This window comes from Dryobates pubescens, chromosome 20 (assembly GCF_014839835.1).
Source record: "Dryobates pubescens isolate bDryPub1 chromosome 20, bDryPub1.pri, whole genome shotgun sequence".
NCBI classification, from domain to species: domain Eukaryota; kingdom Metazoa; phylum Chordata; class Aves; order Piciformes; family Picidae; genus Dryobates; species Dryobates pubescens.
Window position 1 is genome coordinate 19,529,086 of NC_071631.1, and position 21,703 is coordinate 19,550,788.

At 58.7% G+C, this 21,703-nt stretch overlaps 2 protein-coding genes across 2 annotated transcripts in view; both read right to left on the reverse strand.

Moving 5' to 3' along the window:
- FBXW10B (F-box and WD repeat domain containing 10B) overlaps window positions 1-9,474 on the reverse strand; it is a 29,198-nt gene extending 19,724 nt beyond the window's left edge. Inside the window, 6 exon segments of the mRNA XM_054171108.1 lie at window positions 216-332; window positions 2,149-2,276; window positions 2,377-2,490; window positions 2,493-2,586; window positions 5,290-5,502; window positions 9,193-9,474. Of these exon segments, the coding sequence (XP_054027083.1) occupies window positions 216-332; window positions 2,149-2,276; window positions 2,377-2,490; window positions 2,493-2,586; window positions 5,290-5,502; window positions 9,193-9,474 (948 nt within the window).
- A 73-nt stretch (window positions 9,475-9,547) lies between these two features.
- On the reverse strand, window positions 9,548-20,053 carry LOC104301981 (cytochrome P450 2C5-like). The gene is made up of 9 exons (XM_054170936.1): window positions 19,871-20,053; window positions 18,306-18,468; window positions 17,669-17,823; window positions 16,223-16,378; window positions 14,596-14,772; window positions 13,649-13,787; window positions 11,173-11,360; window positions 9,930-10,071; window positions 9,548-9,744 (listed from the first exon to the last, which is right to left on the reverse strand). The coding sequence occupies exons 1-9, from the start codon at window positions 20,048-20,050 to the stop codon at window positions 9,551-9,553; spliced, it is 1,494 nt and encodes a 497-aa protein (XP_054026911.1). The 5' UTR covers window positions 20,051-20,053; the 3' UTR covers window positions 9,548-9,550.
- Between the last annotated feature and the right edge of the window lie 1,650 nt (window positions 20,054-21,703).

Below are 21,703 nucleotides of genomic sequence, written 5' to 3' on the forward strand. Positions count from 1 at the left end.
TCAGGGGTGCAGGTTCCCTCCCCTGCATGCAAGAAGGTGCTCAGCCAGCGCTGGTCCTTGTGAATTGCTCACGATGCTGCCAGCCAGGGGGAGGAGTGGGAGAAGAGCAAAGCAAAGCTCACTGTCCTGTCTCCCAAGACCACCACATCCCCTCCCTCCCCAACTCCTCGAGTGCAGGATCCACGGAAGGCAAACACCTTCCCCCCTACCTTCACTTGTCTTTCTGAATCGTTGTCTTTCGCTCTGGTGACCTCGCCCTCTTTGTTTAGGTGGGGAATTGCCACATCAACGATCTTAGCATAGTTTGGAACTGCTCCTCTAGGGCACAGCCCCTGGAAGGAAACAGCAGAGGCACCATGCTCAGTGCCGAGCCCACGGGAAGGGTGCTGAGAGGCTTCAGCATCTCAAAGGGGCGCTGAAGGTACCTCCAAAGCTGAGCTGCCCACCCTGGCTTGTTGTCATTGAGAGACCTGGCTCACACTCCCTGCTTTGTCAGCAGAAAGCTTCAGCTTCTTGGGGCTTAAAAAAAGAATCACTTTTTATTCTCTTCCAACCTCAGATTCTGACAAGCTGCAAAAATTGCAAGGCCCTTCTCTTTTTTTGGTGAGCACTCAGCTGGTTCAGACTCCAAACCCCCTGAGATGAGAAGCTCTCAGAACTTCTCCATCAATATTTAAGATTCATTTTAAATGTGGGAACACTTCCAGTAAGTCTTCTTTGCATGCTAGCACAGAGCTCAGCTATCTGGGCTCTCTTCACAGAGCCAAGCATGCAGAGGCCTCTAACTTTGTGTCTCTTGGCCAGGCTGGGGAGTTGGGCAGAGGCAACCTCGTGAAGTTCACCAAGGGCAAAGGTAGGGTCCTGCACCTGTGGAGGAACAACCTCCTGCACCTGTAGAGGTGATGGGAAGCAGCCCTGCAGAGAAGGAACAACCTCCAGCACCTGTACAGGTGATGGGAAGCAGCCCTGCAGAGAAGGAACAACCTCCAGCACCTGTAGAGGTGATGGGAAGCAGCCCTGCAGAGAAGGAACAACCTCCAGCACCTGTACAGGTGATGGGAAGCAGCCCTGCAGAGAAGGAACAACCTCCAGCACCTGTAGAGGTGATGGGAAGCAGCCCTGCAGAGAAGGAACAACCTCCTGCACCTGTAGAGGGGAAGGGTGACTTGATGGGAAGCAGCCCTGCAGAGAAGGACCTGGGAGTGCTGGTTCGTCATGATCCAGCAATGTGCCCTTGTGGCCAAGAAGACCAATTGTGTCCTGAGGTGCATGAAGAGTGTGGCTGGCAGGGCCTCTCTGCTCTGCCCTAGTGAGGCCACATCATGGGGGTCCTGGGCCCAGTTCTGGGCTCCCCAGTTCAGGAGAGACAGGGAACTGCTGGAGAGAGTCCAGGGGAGGCTGCAGAGCTGCTGAGGGCCCTGGAGCAGCTCTGGGAGCAGCAAAGGCTGAGAGCCCTGGGGCTGAGAGCCTGCAGAAGAGCAGCCCCAGAGGGCAGCTGAGCAATGCTCAGCAAGAGCTAAAGGAGCTGTGGGGGGCAAGAGGCTGGGGCCAGGCTCTGCTCAGTGGAGCCTAACAAATAGGACAAGTGGCTTCTGGAGAGATTCTGACTGGATACAAGAGGACAATTCTTCACAACAAGGACTATCAGCCATTGGAATCATCTCCCCAGGAAGTGCTGGGGTCCCAGCAAGGGACATCTTCAAGATGCAGCTGGAGAGGAGCTGGGCCAGCTTCTCTAGACCAGGGTTTTGCTAAGAAGGGTTGGACCAGCTGATCCTGGTAATAGTAGGACTGGGGGGAATGGAGCAAAACCAGAAGTGGGTAGATTCAGACTGGATGTTAGGAAGAAGTTGTTCCCCAGGAGGGTGGTGAGAGCCTGGCACAAGCTGCCCAGGGAGGTGGTGGAAGCCTCCTGCCTGGAGGTGTTTGCAGCCAGGCTGGAGGTGGCTGTGAGCAACCTGCTGCAGTGTGAGGTGTCCCTGGCCATGGCAGGGGGGTTGGGACTGGCTGAGCCTTGAGGTCCCTTCCAGCCCTGACAATTCTATGATTCTGTGATCCTTGAGGTCCCTTTCAAGCTGGTGTTCTATGACTGTGATCTAACAGCTTAGGCAGCAGCAGAACATAATAGCAGGAGCCCAGGCAACACACCTGCAGGTACTGGATCTTCTCCTGCACCATGCTTTGACAAGCACGCTCCTTCTCCACTGCATGGGCCAGGTAAGCCCAGAACCTGTTCACAGCAGCGCAGGCCTTCAGGGACTTCTGGTCCAAAAGACCTGAGGAATGAAAGGGACAGGTTGTCTAACCCGTGCCCACACCACAGACCATGCAGTACCCTTGGAGGAAACCCCCCTTGGAAAACCAGAGCAGCTTTACCCAGGATGGACATGGAGAGGTGGGGTGGCAGGCAGCGAATGAAGTCCTTGGGCTGGTTGGTATTGGAGGGTGACCGGAGAGGCGCAGGAGCCAGGGTGGCATCTCGGCTCTTTAGGGACACAAGAGCTGAGCTCTCCTCCACAGCAGGGGTCCCCAGGGCATGGCACTTGGCGACTGGGGACCGGTAGCACGTGCCTTGTGGTTGGCATCCTGGAAGACAGGGACACTGACAGCCTTGGGAGTGCTTTGGTGGCGGCCAACAGCACTGTCTCCAACCCACGCTCCACCTGTGTCCTACCTGCAGCTGCCTGTCCTGCCACCCCAATACAGCGTCCTGCCCGCTCCAGTGTCCCAGCCCAGCGCTCTGCCTGCATCCTGCCCGCTCCAGTGTCCCAGCCCAGTGCTCTGCCTGCATCCTGCCCGCTCCAGTGTCCCAGCCCAGTGCTCTGCCTGCATCCTGCCCGCTCCATTGTCCCAGCCCATTGCTCTGCCTGCATCCTGCCCGCTCCAGTGTCCCAGCCCAGCGCTCTGCCTGCATCCTGCCCCCTCCAGTGTCCCAGCCCATTGCTCTGCCTGCATCCTGCCCGCTCCAGTGTCCCAGCCCAGCACTCTGCCTGCATCCTGCCCGCTCCAGTATCCCAGCCCAGCACTCTGCCTGCATACTGCCCGCTCCAGTGTCCCAGCCCAGCACTCTGCCTGCATCCTGCCCGCTCCAGTGTCCCAGCCCAGCGCTCTGCCTGCATCCTGCCCGCTCCAGTGTCCCAGCCCAGCGCTCTGCCTGCATCCTGCCCGCTCCAGTGTCCCAGCCCAGCACTCTGCCTGCATCCTGCCCGCTCCAGTGTCCCAGCCCATTGCTCTGCCTGCATCCTGTCCGCTCCAGTGTCCCAGCCCATTGCTCTGCCTGCATCCTGTCCGCTCCAGTGTCCCAGCCCAGCGCTCTGCCTGCATCCTGCCCGCTCCAGTGTCCCAGCCCAGCGCTCTGCCTGCATCCTGCCCGCTCCAGTGTCCCAGCCCAGCGCTCTGCCTGCATCCTGCCCGCTCCAGTGTCCCAGCCCAGCGCTCTGCCTGCATCCTGCCCGCTCCAGTGTCCCAGCCCAGCACTCTGCCTGCATCCTGCCCGCTCCAGTGTCCCAGCCCAGCGCTCTCCCTTGATCCTGTCCGCTCCAGTGTCCCAGCCCAGCGCTCTGCCTGCATCCTGCCCGCTCCAGTGTCCCAGCCCAGCACTCTGCCTGCATCCTGCCCGCTCCAGTGTCCCAGCCCAGCACTCTGCCTGCATCCTGTCCGCTCCAGTGTCCCAGCCCATTGCTCTGCCTGCATCCTGCCCGCTCCAGTGTCCCAGCCCAGCACTCTGCCTGCATCCTGCCCGCTCCAGTGTCCCAGCCCAGCGCTCTGCCTGCATCCTGCCCGCTCCAGTGTCCCAGCCCATTGCTCTGCCTGCATCCTGCCCGCTCCAGTGTCCCAGCCCAGCACTCTGCCTGCATCCTGCCCGCTCCAGTGTCCCAGCCCAGCGCTCTGCCTGCATCCTGCCCGCTCCAGTGTCCCAGCCCAGCGCTCTGCCTGCATCCTGCCCGCTCCAGTGTCCCAGCCCAGCGCTCTGCCTGCATCCTGCCCGCTCCAGTGTCCCAGCCCATTGCTCTGCCTGCATCCTGCCCGCTCCAGTGTCCCAGCCCAGCGCTCTGCCTGCATCCTGCCCGCTCCAGTATCCCAGCCCAGCACTCTGCCTGCATCCTGCCCGCTCCAGTGTCCCAGCCCAGCACTCTGCCTGCATCCTGCCCGCTCCAGTGTCCCAGCCCATTGCTCTGCCTGCATCCTGTCCGCTCCAGTGTCCCAGCCCAGCACTCTGCCTGCATCCTGCCCGCTCCAGTGTCCCAGCCCATTGCTCTGCCTGCATCCTGTCCCCTCCAGTATCCCAGCCCAGTGCTCTGCCTGCATCCTGCCCGCTCCAGTGTCCCAGCCCAGCACTCTGCCTGCATCCTGCCCACTCCTGCCCTTATCCACCGACCCATTCTATGGAATCTTATACTCACAGAATGGATGGGGTTGGAAGTGACTTCTGGACATCATCCAGTCCAACTCCCTGCCCATGCAGGGCACCCACAGCAGCTTGCCCAGCTGGGCTTGGAAGCTCTCCAGACAGACACCACAACCTTTCTGGGCAGCCTGCTCCAGGCCTCCAGCATGCTCACAACAAACAACTTTCTCCTCCTGCTCAGATGGAACCTCCTGGGCTCCAGTCTGTGCCCCTTGCCCCTTGTGCTGTCCCTGGGCATCACTGAGCAGAGTCTGGCCCCAGCCTCTTGCCCCCCACAGCTCCTTTAGCTCTTGCTGAGCATTGCTCAGCTCCCCTCTGGGGCTGCTCTCCAGGCTGAACAGCCCCAGGGCTCTCAGCCTTTGCTCCTCACAGAGTTGCTCCAGGCCCCTCAGCATCTATTCTATCATCTTTGTAGCATCTGCTGGACTCTCTCCAGCAGTTCCCTTTGTCTCTTGAACTGGGGAACCCAGAACTGGACCCAGGACTTCAGGCATGGCCTCACTAGGGCAGAGTAGAGGGAGAGGAGAACTTCCCTTGACCTGCTGGCCACAGTCTCCTTGAATAGAATAGAATAGAATAGAATAGAGTAGAATAGAATAGAATTAACCAGGTTGGAGATACACCCCAGGAGACCCTTGGCCTGCTTGTCCCTGAGGGCACACTGCTGGCTCATGGGGAACTTGCTGTCCCCCAGCACTCCCAGGTCCCTCTCTGTGGAGCTGCTTCCCAGCAGGTCCCCTCTCACCTGTCCTGGTGCAGGAGGTTATTCCAGCATCCTGCCTGCTCCGTGCCTGTCCCACTGCCCCCAGCCCACTGCCCACCCCACCGGCATGTGCAGGGGCTGCAGAAGCAGCTCACAGCCAGGCTGGCTGCTGCCTGACGTGCAGGAACCGAGGCATCACCTGCGCGTCCTCGCCGGGTCCCCGCAGCGCCAGGCTTGGTCGCAGACGGCACCATTTGCCCCTGGGTGCCAGGCGCAGCCGCCGGTACCTTCCCCGGCCCGGGGGATGCTGCCAAGGACGGCGGAGCCCCGGGCCCACCCGCCGGCCGGTGCCGCTCCGGGCTCCTGCGGCCCCTGCACCGCGTCCCGGCTGCTAGGAGACAGCAGCGGCAGCAACCCTGCCCCGGCCCCGCTGCTGCCCAGAGACACCTCCCCTCCCAGACCGCCGGCTGCTCTGGGGGGGAAGGGAGCTTCAGAGCTCACCCAGTCCAACCCCTGCAGCCAGCAGGGACATCCCCAACCAGAGCAGGTTGCTCACAGCCCCACACAACCTGACCTGCAATGCTGCCAGCCATGGGGCAGCTCACACCTCCCTGGGCAGCCTGGGACAGGCTCTCACCGCCCTCAGGGACAAACATTTCTTCCTCCTGCACTCTGAATCTCCCTCTTTGAGTTTCAAACCATCCCCCCTTGTCCTCTAACCACAGGCCCTGCTCAAAACCCTGTCCCCAGCTTTCTGCTCAGCCCTTGAAGCACTGCAAGGCCACCAGAAGGTCTCCCTGGAGCCTACTCCTCTCCAAGCTGACCAAGCCCAACTCTCTCAGCCTGGCCTCACAGCAAAGGGCTTCCAGCCCTGCCAGCATTGCTGTGGCCTCCTCTGGCCCTGTCTGTGCTGTGCTGAGGGCTCCAGAGCTGCCCCAGCACTGCAGGGGAGGTCTGAGCAGAGCACTGCAGAGGGGCAGCATCCCCTCCCTGCCCCTACTGCTACGAATCAGCCCAGGACAGGTTTGGGTTCTTGATGCCACCTCACATCCAGCTTTTCACCCCCCAGCATCCCCAGCTCCTTCTCCACAGTGCTGCACTCCAGCCCTTCATTCCCAGTCCGGACTGATACCAGGGTTTGCCACCATCCAGGTGCAGGACCTTGCATCTGGCCTTGTTGAACCTCAGGATATTCATTTCTCCAGTCTATCCAGGTCCCCCTGGATACATCCTGCCCCTCAGAGATGCCAGCTGCACCCCTCAGCTTGGTCCCACTGAACAGCAGCCGCTGGGTGTTGAGGTGACTCCTGCCTCTTCCTTGCCCCTCTCCAAGCAGCACAGGTGGAGAGCCCTCAGGCAGGGCTGGCCATGGCCATCACAGAACTCTTGGAGCACAAGGCAGCTGGAAAACTAAGCAAGCAGGTGTTTGCTCCCAGTGGAGTGGGAGTTCAGCTGGCCTTTGGACAGCAGTGTTTGGTTTTCAGGCACAGCAGCCCAGAGGCCAGAAATGTCACAGTATCAGTAGCACAGTATCACAGAATCACCAAGGTTGGAAGAGACCTCAAAGATCAGCAAGTCCAACCTGGCACCACAGACCTCATGATTAGACCATGGCACCAAGGGCCACATCCAGTCCCCTCTTGAACACCTCCACCACCTCCCTGGGCAGCACATCCCAATGGCCAACAACTCTCTCCACGAAGAACTCTCTCCTCACCTCCAGCCTAAACCTCCCCTGGCACAGCTTGAGACTGTGTCCTCTTGTTCTGGTGCTGGGTGCCTGGGAGGAGAGACCAACCCCCACCTGGCTACAACCTCCCTCAGGAAGCTGTAGAGAGCAAGAAGGTCTCCCCTGAGCCTCCTCTTCTCCAGGCTAAGCAACCCCAGCTCCCTCAGCCTCTCCTCACAGGGCTGTGCTCCAGACCCCTCCCCAGCCTTGTTGCCCTTCTCTGGACACCTTCAAGTCTCTCAATGTCCTTCTTAAACTGAGGGGCCCAGAACTGGACACAGGACTCAAAGAGTGGCCTAACCAGTACTGAGCACAGGGCACAATGACCTCCCTGCTCCTGCTGGCCACACTGTTCCTGATGCAGGCCAGGATGGCATTGGCCTTCTTGGCCACCTGGGCACACTGCTGGCTCATGTTCAGGCAGCTGGCAATCAGCACCCCCAGGTCCCTCTCTGTTTGGCTGCTCTCAGCCACTCTGCCCCCAGCCTGTAGCTCTGCATTCTAGAGAAGAGGAGACAGAGGGGAGACCTCATTGCTCTCCACAGCTCTATGAAAGAAGGCTGGAGCCTAGTGGGGGTTGTTCTACCCAGCTGAGGAGCAAGCAATAGGCCAAGAGGAAATGGCCTCAAGCTGCACCAGGGGAGGTTTAGGTTGGGCATGAGGAACAATTCCTTCCCATTGAGAGTTGTCAGGGCCTGGCCCAGGCTGCTCAGGGCAGTGGTGGAGTCCCCATCCCTGGAGGGGTTTCAGAGCTGTGTAGCTGTGGTGTTGAGGGCCATGGGTTGGTGGTGCCCTGGCAGTCCCACTTCTTTAAAGCCCCACCATTGGGAGCACAGGCTGGAGCATGCCTGGGGGTTGGCCACTCTCCCCCCTGGTTAAAGCAGCTCAACACAGAGTGGCTATCAAGCACCCTGTGAAGGACACAGTGACTCTGGTGACAAAACCCTTCTTGCTTGCCACACACAGCCCCCCCCTCTCCTGTAGCACATTGCCCACCAGGTGTCATTTATGTGACCTCTTGATGGCCACAAGGCTTTCAGTGAGGTGTGGGGATGGGAGGGAGTGTGTCTGGCAGTGTCACAGATGCTGTGTAGCACTGGAGGGTACAGAGAGAATCATGGATTCATAGAGTGGGGTGGGTTGGGTTTGCAAGGGACCTCCAAAGGTCATCCAGTCCACCCCCCTCTGCAGTCAGCAGGGACATCCTCAACTAGATCAGGTTGCCCAGGGCCCTGTGGAATCTCACCTTGAATATCTCCAGGCATGGAGCCACAACCACCTCTCTGTGCAGCCTTCTCCAGTGTCCCACCAAACAGCTGGAAGGAAGGGGAACAAAGCAGGGAAGCAGAAGGGTGAGGTGCAGGTCACCCTGGTGTGGCTGGCCCAGGGCAGCTGAGTATCTCCAGTCTTCATTTTCCTCAACAAGAGGAGAAACTTCTTTACAGTGAGGGTGACAGAGCCCTGGAGCAGGCTGCCCAGAGAGGTTGTGGGGACTCCTTTTCTGGACACATCCCAACCCCACCTGGATGCATTCCTGTGTGGGCTACCCTAAGTGACGCTGCTTTGGCAGGGGGGTTGGACCTGATGATCTCTGGAGGTCCCTTCCAACCTCTAATGTTCTGTGATAGTGTGATGTGACCTAGCATCTGGAGGACAAGCATCAGGAGTCTGGGGTTAGAGACTTCCCAATCATGCAGCTCTTCTGATGTAAGGTCTCAGGGTGTGTCTTGAACTTCATGAACCCAAAGAGGTTCTGAGTGCAAACACACAAAGGTGATCAGGGGGCTGGAGCATCTATCCTATGAATACAGGCTGAAAGAACTGGGAGAAGAGAAGGCTCTGGGGAGATCTTAGAGCAGCATTTCAATACCTGAAGGAGACCTCCAGGCAGGCTGGGGAAGGACTGCTCAGAAGGGGCTGTGGGGATAGGAGGAGGAGCAATGGTTTGAAACTGGAGCAGGGCAGAGGTAGGTTGGACATCAGGAGGAAGCTGTTTAAAATGAGAGTGATGAAATACTGGCACAGGCTGCCCAGGAGTGTGGTTGAGGCCCCATCCCTGGAGCCATTCAGGATCAGCCTTGCAGTGGCCCTGGGCAGCCTGCTGGAGCTGGAGCTGCCCCTGCTGCCTGCAGGGGGGGTTGGACAAGCTGCCCTGTGTGTGTCCCTTCCTACCCGATGCAATCTGGGAACCTAAGCAAAGTTAACTTGAGAGAGTTGCCAGCTGGCCAGGGAGCACGTTCGTGCCCTTGGTGCCATCTCATCGCCTTTCAGGCTGTCACTGAGCTCAGAGTTCTGTGATTCTGCGACCCTTCCACCCAGAGGCCCCAGGAGCGTCCATGGAAACGCCAGCACCCAGTCAGAGCGGCTGTTTTTATTGCAGAGCCAGCCTGGAGGGCACCCGAACGCCCAGCCCAGCCCCCGGGAGCTGCTGCAAGGGGCGAGGGGCTCCGTCCCGGCCCATCGGGACGGGCGGAGCGAGCCCTGCGCTGCCTTCCTGCCGCAGCGGGGAGGCGGAGGGCAGGGCTGGGAGCAGAGGCGCTTGGCGCTTCCTGCAGGAGAAGCTCGGAGCTCAGAGCCCCCCTGCCGCTCGCTGCCTGCTGCCGGAGCGCCGCTGGCCGTGCGGCTCGCTCCCATCAGTCTCGGCAGTGAAGCGGTTCGGGAGGAGTGCAGGCGGCTGGAAGGTTTCGTCCTTCCCCTCGCAGCTCTTCGCTCAGGGGGCGGCGGGGCGCCGGAGAGCGAAGAACCTGCCTGGAACCGCCCTGCACTCGATCTGCAGCCAGAGGGAGAACAAATCTGTCTCCCGGTGGTCGTCAGCCAGCTGGAAGGTGAAGCTCTGCAGCAGCGTGGTGAGGAAGAGGAAGAGCTCGATGCGGGCCAGCGCTTCCCCGGGGCACATCCGTTTCCCTGGGGCACAGCAAGGGGAGCCTGAGCGCCCTAACGGCTTCGCCCGGTGCGCGGGTGGGGGAGAAAAGGGCACGGAAGGATGGAGGGGAAGCTGATGCCCTGGGTGGGACCCTGGTGCCAGCCAATGTTTGCGGTGTGGGTGGGAGCAGAGCCGCCGAGGGCAAGGTGCAGGGCTGAGCACTGACCTGCTGAGAAAGCCATGAAGGCTTCACGCTTCCTGAACTCTCCCTTCTCATCCAAGAAGTGGCCCGGGTCAACCGTTTTGGGGTTCTCCCACTGGGTCGGATCCGAATGCACAGAAGAGAAGACCGGGATCACAGCTGTGCCCTGCAGGAGAGGAGTGGGACAGGGCTGGGGGGAGGGACAGCAGCGCCCGGACCTCACCACACACCTCGTAAACCTCACTGCTGAGGTGGGTCAGCATCTGAGGGACGAGGCAGGCAGGCTGGGTGCACCCCTTGGTGCCCACCCAGGTGGCTGTGGCTCTGTGCCAGGCAGGGACAGCTACCGTGGGGCTCCACTGTCCCCATGGTCCTGCCGGTCTCTGTGCAGCTCCTGAGACTGAAGTCCACAGATTGCACAGGGCTGGAAGGGACCTTCAAAGGTCATCTTGCCCAACCCCCCTGCAGTCAGCAGGGACATCTCCAGCTAGAGCAGGCTGCCCAGGGCTGCATCACTGGGACACTGAGACAGCAGGAAACAAGGGAAGAGGAGAGAGAAGACCCTGTAAGGACAGCACAGAGCTCTTCCCTTTGCTCACTTCTCTCATCTTCCTTCTCATTTTCTCCTCTTCTCAGTCCTCTACACTTCTCCACAGAGCACGGTGTGAGTGGACAGCTTGGACAGGTCACATCTCTAACTTCAGCTGTGCCACCTCTGGCTGTTTGAATCATTTATTCCTTGAGCACCCAGCTGGTTGGTTCTTCAGGCTGGGGCTGCTGAGTTACTCCCACTGACTGATGGTCAAACCTCTCTGCTGCACAGAGTCCAAAGGTTGGACTTAGGAAGAAGTTCCTCACAGAGAGAGAGATTTGCCCATTGGGATGTGCTGCCCAGGGAGGTGGTGGGGTTGGAAGTGTTTAAGCAAAGCCTGGATGAGGCACTCAGTGCCATGGTCTGGTTGATTGGATAGGGCTGGGTGGTAGGTTGGGCTTGATGATCTTGGAGGTCTCTTCCAACCTGGCTGACTGTGTGATTCTGTGAAAGAGGTGTCCCAGGGCAGCCCAAAGGCCAGAGGTGTGTGGGCAGAGCTGGCAGCAGCGTTCACCTCCCTCCACGCCTCCGCTCAACTCTCCCTGACCGGGATTGGGAAAGAGCTGAGACCTTCACACGTGAGCAAACAGGCTGGGGACATCACCAAACCTCACTGCAAACTGCCCTGGCCCTGGGGGGAGGGGGGTCAGAGGGGGGGGGGCTCAAACCAGCTACCTTGGGGATGGTGTAGCCCTTGAAGAGCACGTCCTGCGTGGTCATGCGGGGGAAGTTCTCGATGCGGGTGCGGTGGAAGCGCTGCAGCTCGTGGATCACTGCGTTGGTGTAGGGCATCTTCACCTTGTCCTCCGTGCTGGGAGCACGGCTGCTGCCCACCACTGCATCCACCTCCTCCTGCACCTTGGCTGGGGGAGGGGAGGACACAAGGCAGGCCCACATGGAGCTGTGGTGCTTGCTGTCCAAGCCACCCCCGAACCTCTTGCACCTGTCCTAGAGCCAACGGATGAGCTGGCAGAGGGAGCAACCCGACACAGCCCCTTGGGGAGACCAGAAGTGGGGGCTCTGCCCACCTGCCTGCCCAGGCCAGGCAGCTTCAAAGCCTTCCTCATGGTTTTAGGCTGCACCTAGGAAAGTTTGCCACACATCTTGGCCAAAATGGGGGGGAATGTAAATAGGCTGAGACACCTGAAGGTGGCCAGAGAAGGGCAGCGAGGCTGGGGAGGGGTCTGGAGCACAGCCCTGTGAGGAGAAGCTGAGGGAGCTGGGGTTGCTTAGCCTGCAGAAGAGGAGGCTCAGGGGAGCCTCAAATTCACCACAGCCCAAAGAGATCTGGGAACCCATCCTGGAAAACAGGGAGAACAAGCCTGGAGAAGAGGAGGCTCAGGGGAGACCTTCTTGCTGTCTACAACTCCCTGAATGGAGGCTGTAGCCAGCTGGGGGTTGGTCTCTACTCCCAGGCACCCAGCACCAGAACAAGAGGACACAGTCTTAAGCTGTGCCAGGGGAAGTTTAGGTTGTAGGTGAGGAGAAAGTTCTTCCCAGAAAGAGTAATTGGCCATTGGCCCCAGGGAGGTGGTGGAGTCCCCATCCCTGGGGGTGCTCAAAAAAGGCTTGGATGTGGCACCTGGAGCCATGGTTTAGTTGCCAGGAGGTGTTAGGTGTTAGGTAGTAGGTTGGACTTGATCTCTGAGGTGTTTTCCAACCTGGTTGGTTCTGTGATTCTATTCTATGACTCTAAAAACTGCCTGGTCAGGAGGTGTTAGGTATTAGGTCATAGGTTGGACTTGATGATCTCTGAGGTCTTTTCCAGCCTGGTTGGTTCTGTGATTCTCTCTGATTCCAAATTAGCACTGGGTGTGAACAAGGACAATGCTGCTGAGGTCTAAATAATCCCATTGGGCTGGTTGCTGACATGAAGTTAGCTGTGCCAGATAACTCCTTCTCTTTTCAGTTTCTTTCACTCTTAACAGATTCCAGCTGCTGGCTTCTGCTCAGCTGTTGCTGACCTTGGCTGTGTTCTTCTTGTGGCTAAGTACTACCAAACAACTCTCTGCTTTCCTCCTCTGTCTTTTCCCCTTTGTATAGGGTGGGGGAAAGGAGCAGGGAGGAGGTAGCTGTTGCTAACCCCCTGCATTCCATACTCAGTTTTGCATGTAAGCACAGCTTCCTTTGCCTTCCAACTGAGCTGGTCTGGCAGTCTGAGGTTGGGGGAGGGGGGAGGAATAATATCAACCCAGCACACTCATAGGTGAATCCATCCACACAGGCAGGGATCATAGAATCAACCAGGCTGGAAAAGACCTCAGAGATCATCAAGTCACCATCCCTGGAGGTGTTTAGGAAGAGACTGGATGGGGTGCTTAGTGCCATGGTTTAGTTGATTAGATGGTGTTGGCTGATAGGTTGGATTGGATGATCTCAAAGGTCTCTTCCAACCTGGTTAATTCTCTTCTCCTCTTCCCTTCCCTTCCCTTCCCTTCCCTTCCCTTCCCTTCCCTTCCCTTCCCTTCCCTTCCCTTCCCTTCCCTTCCCTTCCCTTCCCTTCCCTTCCCTTCCCTTCCCTTCCCTTCCCTTCCCTTCCCTTCCCTTCCCTTCCCTTCCCTTCCCTTCCCTTCCCTTCCCTTCCCTTCCCTTCCCTTCCCTTCCCTTCCCTTCCCTTCCCTTCCCTTCCCCAAACCTCTCCTACCTATTACCTAATGCCTAACACCTCCTGACAACTAAACCATGGCTCCAAGTGCCACATCCAATCCCCTCTTGAACACCTCCAGGGATGGGGACTCCACCACCTCCCTGGGCAGCACATCCCAATGGCCAATCTCTCTTTCTGGGAAGAACTTTCTCCTAACTTTCAGCCTAAACCTCCCCTGGCACAGCTTGAGACTGTGTCCTCTTGTTCTGGTGCTGGTTGCCTGGGAGAAGAGACCAACCCCCACCTGGCTACAACCTCCCTTCAGGGAGTTGTGACAGCAAGAAGATCTCCCCTGAGCCTCCTCTTCTCCCTGTTTTCCAGATTGGGCTCCCAGATCCCTTTGGGCTGTGGTGAATCTGTCACTGATGGCTCTCACCCTTGGGTGACACAGCCAGGATGGGTTTGGTGTCCACCCACAGAGGACCTTTCAGGGCTGGCACTCCCTGTGCCTGTGCTGCAGCTGGACCTTGATCACAGGGCTCAGTCCCCTCCTGCTGCCCTTACCTTGAATGTGTGGGTGTTTGGCCAGCATCATGAGGAAGAAGACCAGGGTGTTGCTTGTAGTCACTGTGCCAGCCCCAAAGAGGCTGAACACTGACATGATCAAGTCCTCATTGCTGTACATGTTCTCTGGGCTGCTCTTCTCCTGCAAGGGTGTGGGGGTATGGAATCATGGAGCCATGGAGTAGTTTGGGTTGGAAGGGACCTTCCAAGCTCACCCAGTCCAACCCCTTGCAGCCAGCAGGGACATCCCCAACCACAGCAGGTTGCTCACAGCCCCAACCAACCTGACCTGCAATGCTGCCAGCCATGGGGCAGCTCACACCTCTCTGGGCAGCCTGGGCCAGGCTCTCACCACCCTCAGGGTCAAACATTTCTTCCTTCTCTCCAGTCTCAATCTCCCTCTTTGAGTTCCAAACCATCCCCCCTTGTCCTGTCACCACAGGTCCTGCCCAGAGTCTGTCCCCAGCTTTCTGCTCAGCCTCCTGAAGTCCTGAAAGGCCACAGCAGGTTCTGCTCCAAACCCCCCAAGTGGGATTTGGTTCAGAAACCCTTCAGGGACAGGACTGGGATGGGAGCAGGGGGAGGACATCACCTCTGGAGGTGAGGAAGCCTGGGCCAGGGTCTCCCCACCCTCAGTGTCAAACATTTCTGCCTTCTCTCCAGTCTGAATCTCCCTCTTTGAGAATCATTTCCACAGGAGGAGATGGTTAAGGTCAGCAAGTCCAGCTGCTGGCCCAGCACTGCCAGGTCACCACTAAACCACATCCCTCAGCACCACAGCTCCAGGGCTCTGAAACCCCTCCAGGGATGGAGACCCTGCCCCTGCCCTGAGCAGCCTGGGCCTGGCCTTGACCACATTCAAGGAGGAGATTATCTGAGTGATCTTCCAGGCTGCAGCCAGGCCTGGGGGGGTGTCCAGCCCTCAGCCCCCTTCACACTGCTTCTACCTTCTCTGCTTTGATGAGGAAGCAGTCGATGTAGTCCCGGGGGCAGCTGGGATCCAAGGTCTCCTTGTGAGCCTCAACCCTTTCTCTGATGTACTCCTTCAGCTTCTCACACTCAGCCAGGACCCTCTGATGGGGCCCTGGCAGGTGCTGCATGATGCTGGGGAAGGTGTTGTAGACCTGTGGGTGGAGAAGGCACACATGGAGGGGCTCAGGTGCCTGGGTGGAGCCTCTTGCTCCTTCCCCCAAAGCCACACTGTCCTCCCCAAAGTCACACTGTCCCCCCCCAGAGCTAAGGAGCATCCCTGAGCCAGGTGAGAGCCTTGGGTAGGAGGCTGCCTAAGCACAGCCAGGACACTAGGTGGGGGTTAGGCTAAGAAGTTTCTCACAGCTCTTGAGCAGAGCAGTAGCAAAATGTCCCTCAGTCCCTCCTGGGTGTGAGGATGGTATCACAGTCTCACAGTATCTCTAAGGTTGGAAGAGACCCCAAGGATCATCCAGTCCAACCTGTCTCAAGAGACCTCACAACTAGACCATGGCTCCAAGTGCCACATCCAATCCCCTCTTGAACACCTCCAGGGATGGGGACACCACCACCTCCCTGGGCAGCACATCCCAATGGCTAACAACTCTCTCCATGAAGAACTTTCTCCTCACCTTGAGTCTAAACCTCCCCTGGCACAGCTTGAGACTGTGTCCTCTTGTTCTGGGGCTGGGTGCCTGAGAGAGGAGACCAACCCCCACCTGGCTCCAACCTCCATTCAGGGAGTTGGAGAGAGCAAGAAGGTCTCCCCTGAGCCTCCTCTTCTCCAGGCTAAGCAACCCCAGCTCCCTCAGCCTCTCCTCACAGGGCTGTGCTCCAGACCCCTCCCCAGCCTTGTTGCCCTTCTCTGGACACCTTCAAGTCTCTCAATGTCCTTCTTAAACTGAGGAGCCCAGAACTGGACACAGGACTCAAGGTGTGGCCTAAGCAGTGCTGAGCACAGGGCACAATGACCTCCCTGCTCCTGCTGGCCACACTGTTCCTGATGCAGGCCAGGATGCCATTGGCCTTCTTGGCCACCTGGGCACACTGCTGGCTCATGTTCAGGCAGCTGTCAATCAGCACCCCCAGGTCCCTCTCTGCCTGGCTGCTCTCAGCCACTCTGCCCCCAGCCTGTAGCTCTGCCTGGGGTTGCTGTGGCCAAAGTGCAGCCCCTGGCACTTGGACTTGTTAAATGCCATGCCATTGGCCTCTGCCCTTCTGTCCAGTCGGTCGAGGTCCCTCTGCAGGCACGTGACTGCCTTGGAAACCCCCCCCCAGCTTTCTTGGAGCCCCCTTCAGATCCTGGGAGGCCACAATTAGGTCTCCTTGGAGCCTTCTCCTCTCCAGCCTGCACAACCCCAACTCCCTCAGTCTGTCCTCCTAGCAGAGCAGCTCCAGCCCTCTGCTCATCCTGGTGGCCCTGCTCTGGACCCCTCCCAGCCCCTCCAGCCCCTTGCTGCACGCTGGCTGTTTTGTGCCTCTCCACTGCACCCCGCTGGGGGCTGTAGTTCTGCCTGTAAATACAGCTCCCATTCGCTCCCAGCTGAGCTGCTCTGGCACAGCTGACGTTGGGGGGGTGGAATTCAACCCACCACAGACCCCTACCTTGGCCACAGGGGAGAGGAAGAAGCTGATGTAGTTGCTGATGGCGTTCAGCAGGTCCAGGAAGGCTTTGTCGCTGTAGCTGTAACGGCTCCCAAAGACCACGGAGCAGATCACGTTGGACACCGCGTGCCTGAACATGACCATGGGCTCAAAGGGCTCCCCTGCAGCCCCAGAGCAGGCAAGAGAGGCAAATCAAACTGGCAATGGTTCCTCCCCTCCTTCAGCACAAACCCCACCCTGCCTCACCCTCGGAGCCCCCTTGTCCCTGAGCTCCAAGCTGTGGTGGGGGCTGATGGCTCTGAGCGGCTGCTGGAGCTCCCTGCAGCCTCCTGAAGGGAGGTAGTAGCCTCCTGAAGGGAGGTTGTAGCCAGCTGGGGGCTGGTCTCTTCTGCCAGACACCCAGCACCAGAACAAGAGGACACAGCCTCAAGCTGTGGCAGGGAAAGTTTAGGCTGGAGGTGAGGTGAAAGTTCTTCCCAGCAAGAGGAATTGGCCCTTGGGGTGTGCTGCCCAGGGAGGTGATGGAGTCCCCAGCCCTGGAGGCATTCAAGAGGGGATTGGATGTGGCACTTGGAGCCATGGTTTAGTTGTCAGGAGGGGGTAAGTATTAGGTAATAGGTTGGACTTGGTGAGCTCTGAGGTCTTTTCCAACCTGGCTGATTCTGTGTAGTCTGTCACAGCCAAGGCCAAGAGCTGTGGGCTCCTGCATCACTTGGTGCCAGGGTTTAGTTAGTCAGGAGGTCTTGGGTGACAGGTTGGACTTGATGACCCTTGAGGTCTTTTCCAACCTTATTGATTCTAGGATTCTATGATCTACCTCCCTGCTCCTTAGCTCCTCCCCAGTTGGGACTGAGGAAAGCAGAGGCATCTCCAGGTGCTTTAAGCACCTGCTGTGATGCCCTGGGGATCTGAGGGGCTGCAGAGCACCTCCCTACTTCAACCAAGCCCTCTCCACCACCATCCCCCATCTGAGGCAGAGGAGCCAGCATCTCACTGAGCTTCCATCTCCTGCTGTGCTCAGGAAGCCCCAGAAGAGGAGGTGGCACTGGCAGCAGCTCAGTTTTCTTGGAGAGGAGGACATCCCCCTGCTACCTCCTGGCTGCCAGGGCAGGATCTTCTTGGTGTGTTCTCAGTGCCACGTTCCTGGGCATGAGATGCTCCTCAGTGATTGCCAGCCCCTGCCTCAGGTCAGGAGCAGACTGCCCTGCCCTTTAATCCATGACCATACCACAGCTCTGCAGCTCTCTCTGAGTGGGATGGGGCTGGGTCTAAGCCCTTTCTCTACAGGGATCCATCACAGAATCACCAAGGCTGGAAGAGACCTCAAAGATCATCAAGTCCAACCTGTAGAGCAGCCACTGCACGCAGCTCTGAGGACCACACGTGTCCCAGGAGGCTGCTGTGTGTCCTCCAGCTGCTGCAGGGGCCAGGGTGGGCAGGACCCACGTCACCTTTGAGTTTTGACAGGAGCTCCACCAGGTGCTGGGCCTCCTCCTGCACCCTCTGGGTCATGGAGCTCTTCCCCATGCCGAAGTCCCGCAGGGTGCTGACCGTGAACCTCCGCAGCTCCTTCCACTTCTTCTCGTTGTAGGAGACAAAACCTGCAGGGAGGCAGTGGAGACCTCTCACCTGGCCACCCCCCACTCCTCCACAGGAACAGAGAGCCTTGCTCCCAGCCTGCCTGAGGGGAGGTGGGGCAGGAAGCCAGGGGATGTGTGCAGAGCATCCTCGAAAGGATCTCCACAGAGAAGAGCTGGGAGCTGGGGCTGGCTGCTGCAGTGCACACTGTCCTTGGGCAAGAGGCTTGAGAGCTGCAGGGGTCTGCAGGGTGGGAAATGGGGGGGGTTGAGGCCTTGGGTCCCTCACTAGGCTCTGGATTTCTTCACTGGATTTGGATGTGGTCCCTGAGCACCCTGCTGTGGGTGCCCCTGCCTTATCAGGGCGGGGATGGAGCGGGTGGTCTCCAGCGGTCCCTTCCAACCCACACCACGCTGGGCTGATTCTGTGAGCATGGCCAGCTGCAGCTGGGGGCTTTCTGCTCCCCTAGGGAGCCAAAAGGCCTGGGAGGAATGCAGCCACCTACCATAGTCTTTTGAGAGCTTCAGCAGAAGGGGTATCTGAGGTCTGCCTCCAAACTCCTCGGAGCATCCCACCAGAGCATCCTTCACCGCCTCGTACCCGCACAGCACCACCACCGGCGTCAGCCCCAGCCACACCGTGAAGATGGAGCCATAGGTGCTGCTGAGCTGGGGGAGGACACAGCTGTGGTGAGCCAGGGGCCCCCAGCCCAGCCTCTCATCTGGTTTTGAATCAGATCTTGCAGCCAGGGTGCTGGTGGACCCTTGGGAAGGGATGGGAAGTACCTTCCCCAAAGCTGATGTCCTCACCCTGCTCCCATCCCAGTCCTGTCCACCCTGCTCCCAACCCAGTTCTGGCCCTGAGGGGTTTCTGATCCAAATCCCACTTTGGGGGGGTTGAAGCAGAACCTACTGGGACCTTTCAGGACTTCCAAGAGGCTGAGCAGAAAGCTGGGGACTGACTTGTGAGCTGGGCCTTTTGTGACAGAACAAGGGGGGATGGTTTGGAACTCAAAGAGGGAGATTCAGAGTGGAGAGAAGGAACAAGTGTTTGACCCTGAGGTGGTGAGACTCTGTTCCAGGCTTCCCAGAGGGGTGTGAGCTGCCCCATGGCTGGAAGCTTTGCAGGTCAGGTTGGTTGGGGCTGTGAGCAACCTGCTCTGGTTGGGGATGTCCCTGCTGGCTGCAGGGGGTCGGACTGGATGAGCTTTAAAGATCCCCTCCCACCCAAACCAATCTGTGGTTTGGTGAGCTCCAGGAAGAAGCTCTAGCTGAACAGGGGTTAGTGTCACCTCCACATGTCCTTTAAAGGAGGAGGAGGACTTCAATGACAGCATTGATTGTGCTCCCAGTAGGGATTTAGGCAATTCTGGCACAGCAAGAGAAGAGAGAGGGGAAAAGAGGAAAGAAAGATTGGGCAAGAGTCACCTTCACAATTCCCCTTTCACTCTGGCACAGGACATTCTCCTCTCCTCTCCTCTCCGAACCTCTCCTCTCCTCTCCTCTCTGAACCTCTCCTCTCCTCTCCGAACCTCTCCTCTCCGAACCTCTCCTCTCCTCTCCGAACCTCTCCTCTCCTCTCCGAACCTCTCCTCTCCTCTCCTCTCCTCTCCTCTCTGAACCTCTCCTCTCCTCTCCGAACCTCTCCTCTCCTCTCCTCTCCGAACCTCTCCTCTCCTCTCCGAACCTCTCCTCTCCTCTCCTCTCCGAACCTCTCCTCTCCTCTCCTCTCCTCTCTGAACCTCTCCTCTCCTCTCTGAACCTCTCTGAACCTCTCCTCTCTGAACCTCTCCTCTCTGAACCTCTCCTCTCCTCTCTGAACCTCTCTGAACCTCTCCTCTCTGAACCTCTCCTCTCTGAACCTCTCCTCTCCTCTCTGAACCTCTCTGAACCTCTCCTCTCTGAACCTCTCCTCTCTGAACCTCTCCTCTCCTCTCTGAACCTCTCTGAACCTCTCCTCTCTGAACCTCTCCTCTCTGAACCTCTCCTCTCTGAACCTCTCCTCTCCTCTCTGAACCTCTCCTCTCCTCTCCTCTCTGAACCTCTCCTCTCCTCTCCTCTCCTCTCCTACCTTCTCGTAGGTCTTGTAGAGGGGCAGGACGTCCTTTTGCTGTAGGTTGCCCAGGATGGGCCATGGGGCTGGTCCAGGGGGCAGCTGGCTCCTCTTGGTGTTGCTTCTCCACAGCAGCAACCACAGGATGGGCAGGAGGAGGAGGAGGGAAAGCAGCAGCCCGGCTGACCCAGCGTCCATCCTCTGCTGTGCTGCAGAGCAGGGAGAAAGGGCAGGAAATTCCCTCTGCAGGGAGCCAATCCCAAGGGATCTGAGAGCAGAGGGGAGCCAGACCCTGGTGCCTCTGCATACCCTGTGCTCTATATAGCCTCAGCCCTTCCCACACCCCAGGGGCACCTCCTGCCATTGCCCTCTCACTGCCCAGGCAGTCAGTGACACAGACACTGTATTTATCCAGGTCAGGCAGGTGCCAGGGCCTGCAGTGTTGTAATACAGGGCTTGGAGCTGCCCCAGGCTGCAGGGAGGGTTGCAAAACCCCCCCTGGATGGTGGGGGGAGATGGCAGCTCTGCCTGAGAAGTTGTCATTGCCCTGGCAAAACATCAAGCAGCAAGGTGAGGTCATTGTGCTGCTGACTTGTGTCCTGCTCTGAGCTGGAGCAGCACTGAAAGACCCTCTCCACAGGAGAGGCACAGAGCTGCTAGAGAGGGTCCAGAGAAGGGCATCAGAGTTGGTGAAGGGTCTGGAGAACAGGGCTGGGGAGGAGCAGCTGAGGGAGCTGGGGGGGGTTAGTGTGGAGAAGGTTGAGGAGGATGTGGGGAGACTTCAATGCTCTCTACAGCTCCCTGAGAGGAGGCTGCAGGGAGGTGGGGGGTGGGCTCTGCTCCCTAGTCTCAGGTGATAGAAGGAGAGGAAGTGGCCTGAAATCCTGCCAGGGCAGGGTGAGGTTGGAGATCAGGAACAATTTCCTTGCTGCAGGAGTGGTCAGGGGTTGGCAGAGGCTGCCCAGGGAGGTGGTGGAGTCCCCAGCCCTGGAGGTGCTCAAAACACATGTAGACATGGCACCTGGGGACATGGTTTCAGGCCCATGCTGGTGCTGAGTTGAAGCTTGGGCTCCATGATCTTCAAGTTCACTTCCAGCCAAAGCAGCTCTAGGGCTCCACAACTCTGCTCAGGGCTGGCCCTGCCCAGCTCAGGCTCTGCTCCCTGAGGCACTTGGTGCAGCTCAGGGCAGCTCTGCACAGCCAGGGGCTGCTCCTGGCAGGGAGCAGCTGATGGGGACAGCTCCTGCCAAGGGCTCTGCCTGGGACTCGCTCCTGGGCACACCAAGGGCACTGCCACAGCTTGTGCCACACCCTGGGGGGCAGGAAGGCAGAGCTGGCACTGTGGGGAGGAGTGGACAGGACAGGCGACCCTCAGCTGCCCACCGAGGGACTGCAGCCCCTGGATGGTGTCTTCAGGAGCAAGCTGAGGGACCCCCAGGGTCAAGCTGCTTCTTCACTGGCTGGTGTCCCAGCAGCACTCTGTCCCTTCTGCCTTCCAGCCCCATCCCTGTGCTCTTGATTCCAGTTCCAGAAGCCAGCTCCTGAATCCAGTTCCCATCTGGGACCTGCCCAGTGCCTGCCCCAGCAGCAGTGGTGCCAGTGGTGCCAGCATTGCCACCAGGGGTTGGGTTCCACACTGCTTTGTGTCTGTGTGTCTCTTTCCATGGCATTGTTCTCTGCATCCCAGCTGGGTGAGTTCCTTTCCCACCCCATCAGTCTCTCTCCTTTCTTCCCTTTCTCTTCCCTTTGGGAAGCAGAGGGGTTCATGGAGAGCCTCTGGCACTCAGCTGGTGCCCAGCCCTGACCTGTGAGCCCTTCCTTAGCAGTGCAGTGACCCAGGAGTGCAGCATG

Excerpts from the sequence above, each read along its gene's own strand:
- LOC104301981 (XM_054170936.1), bottom strand. The coding sequence starts at position 20,050 with ATGGACGCTGGGTCAGCCGGGCTGCTGCTTTCCCTCCTCCTCCTCCTG. Across the intron at positions 18,469-19,870 it reads TCTACAAGACCTACGAGAAG|CTCAGCAGCACCTATGGCTC; the intron begins GTAGGAGAGGAG and ends GTCCTCCCCCAG. Across the intron at positions 9,745-9,929 it reads CTTCATGGCTTTCTCAGCAG|GGAAACGGATGTGCCCCGGG; the intron begins GTCAGTGCTCAG and ends GCTGTGCCCCAG.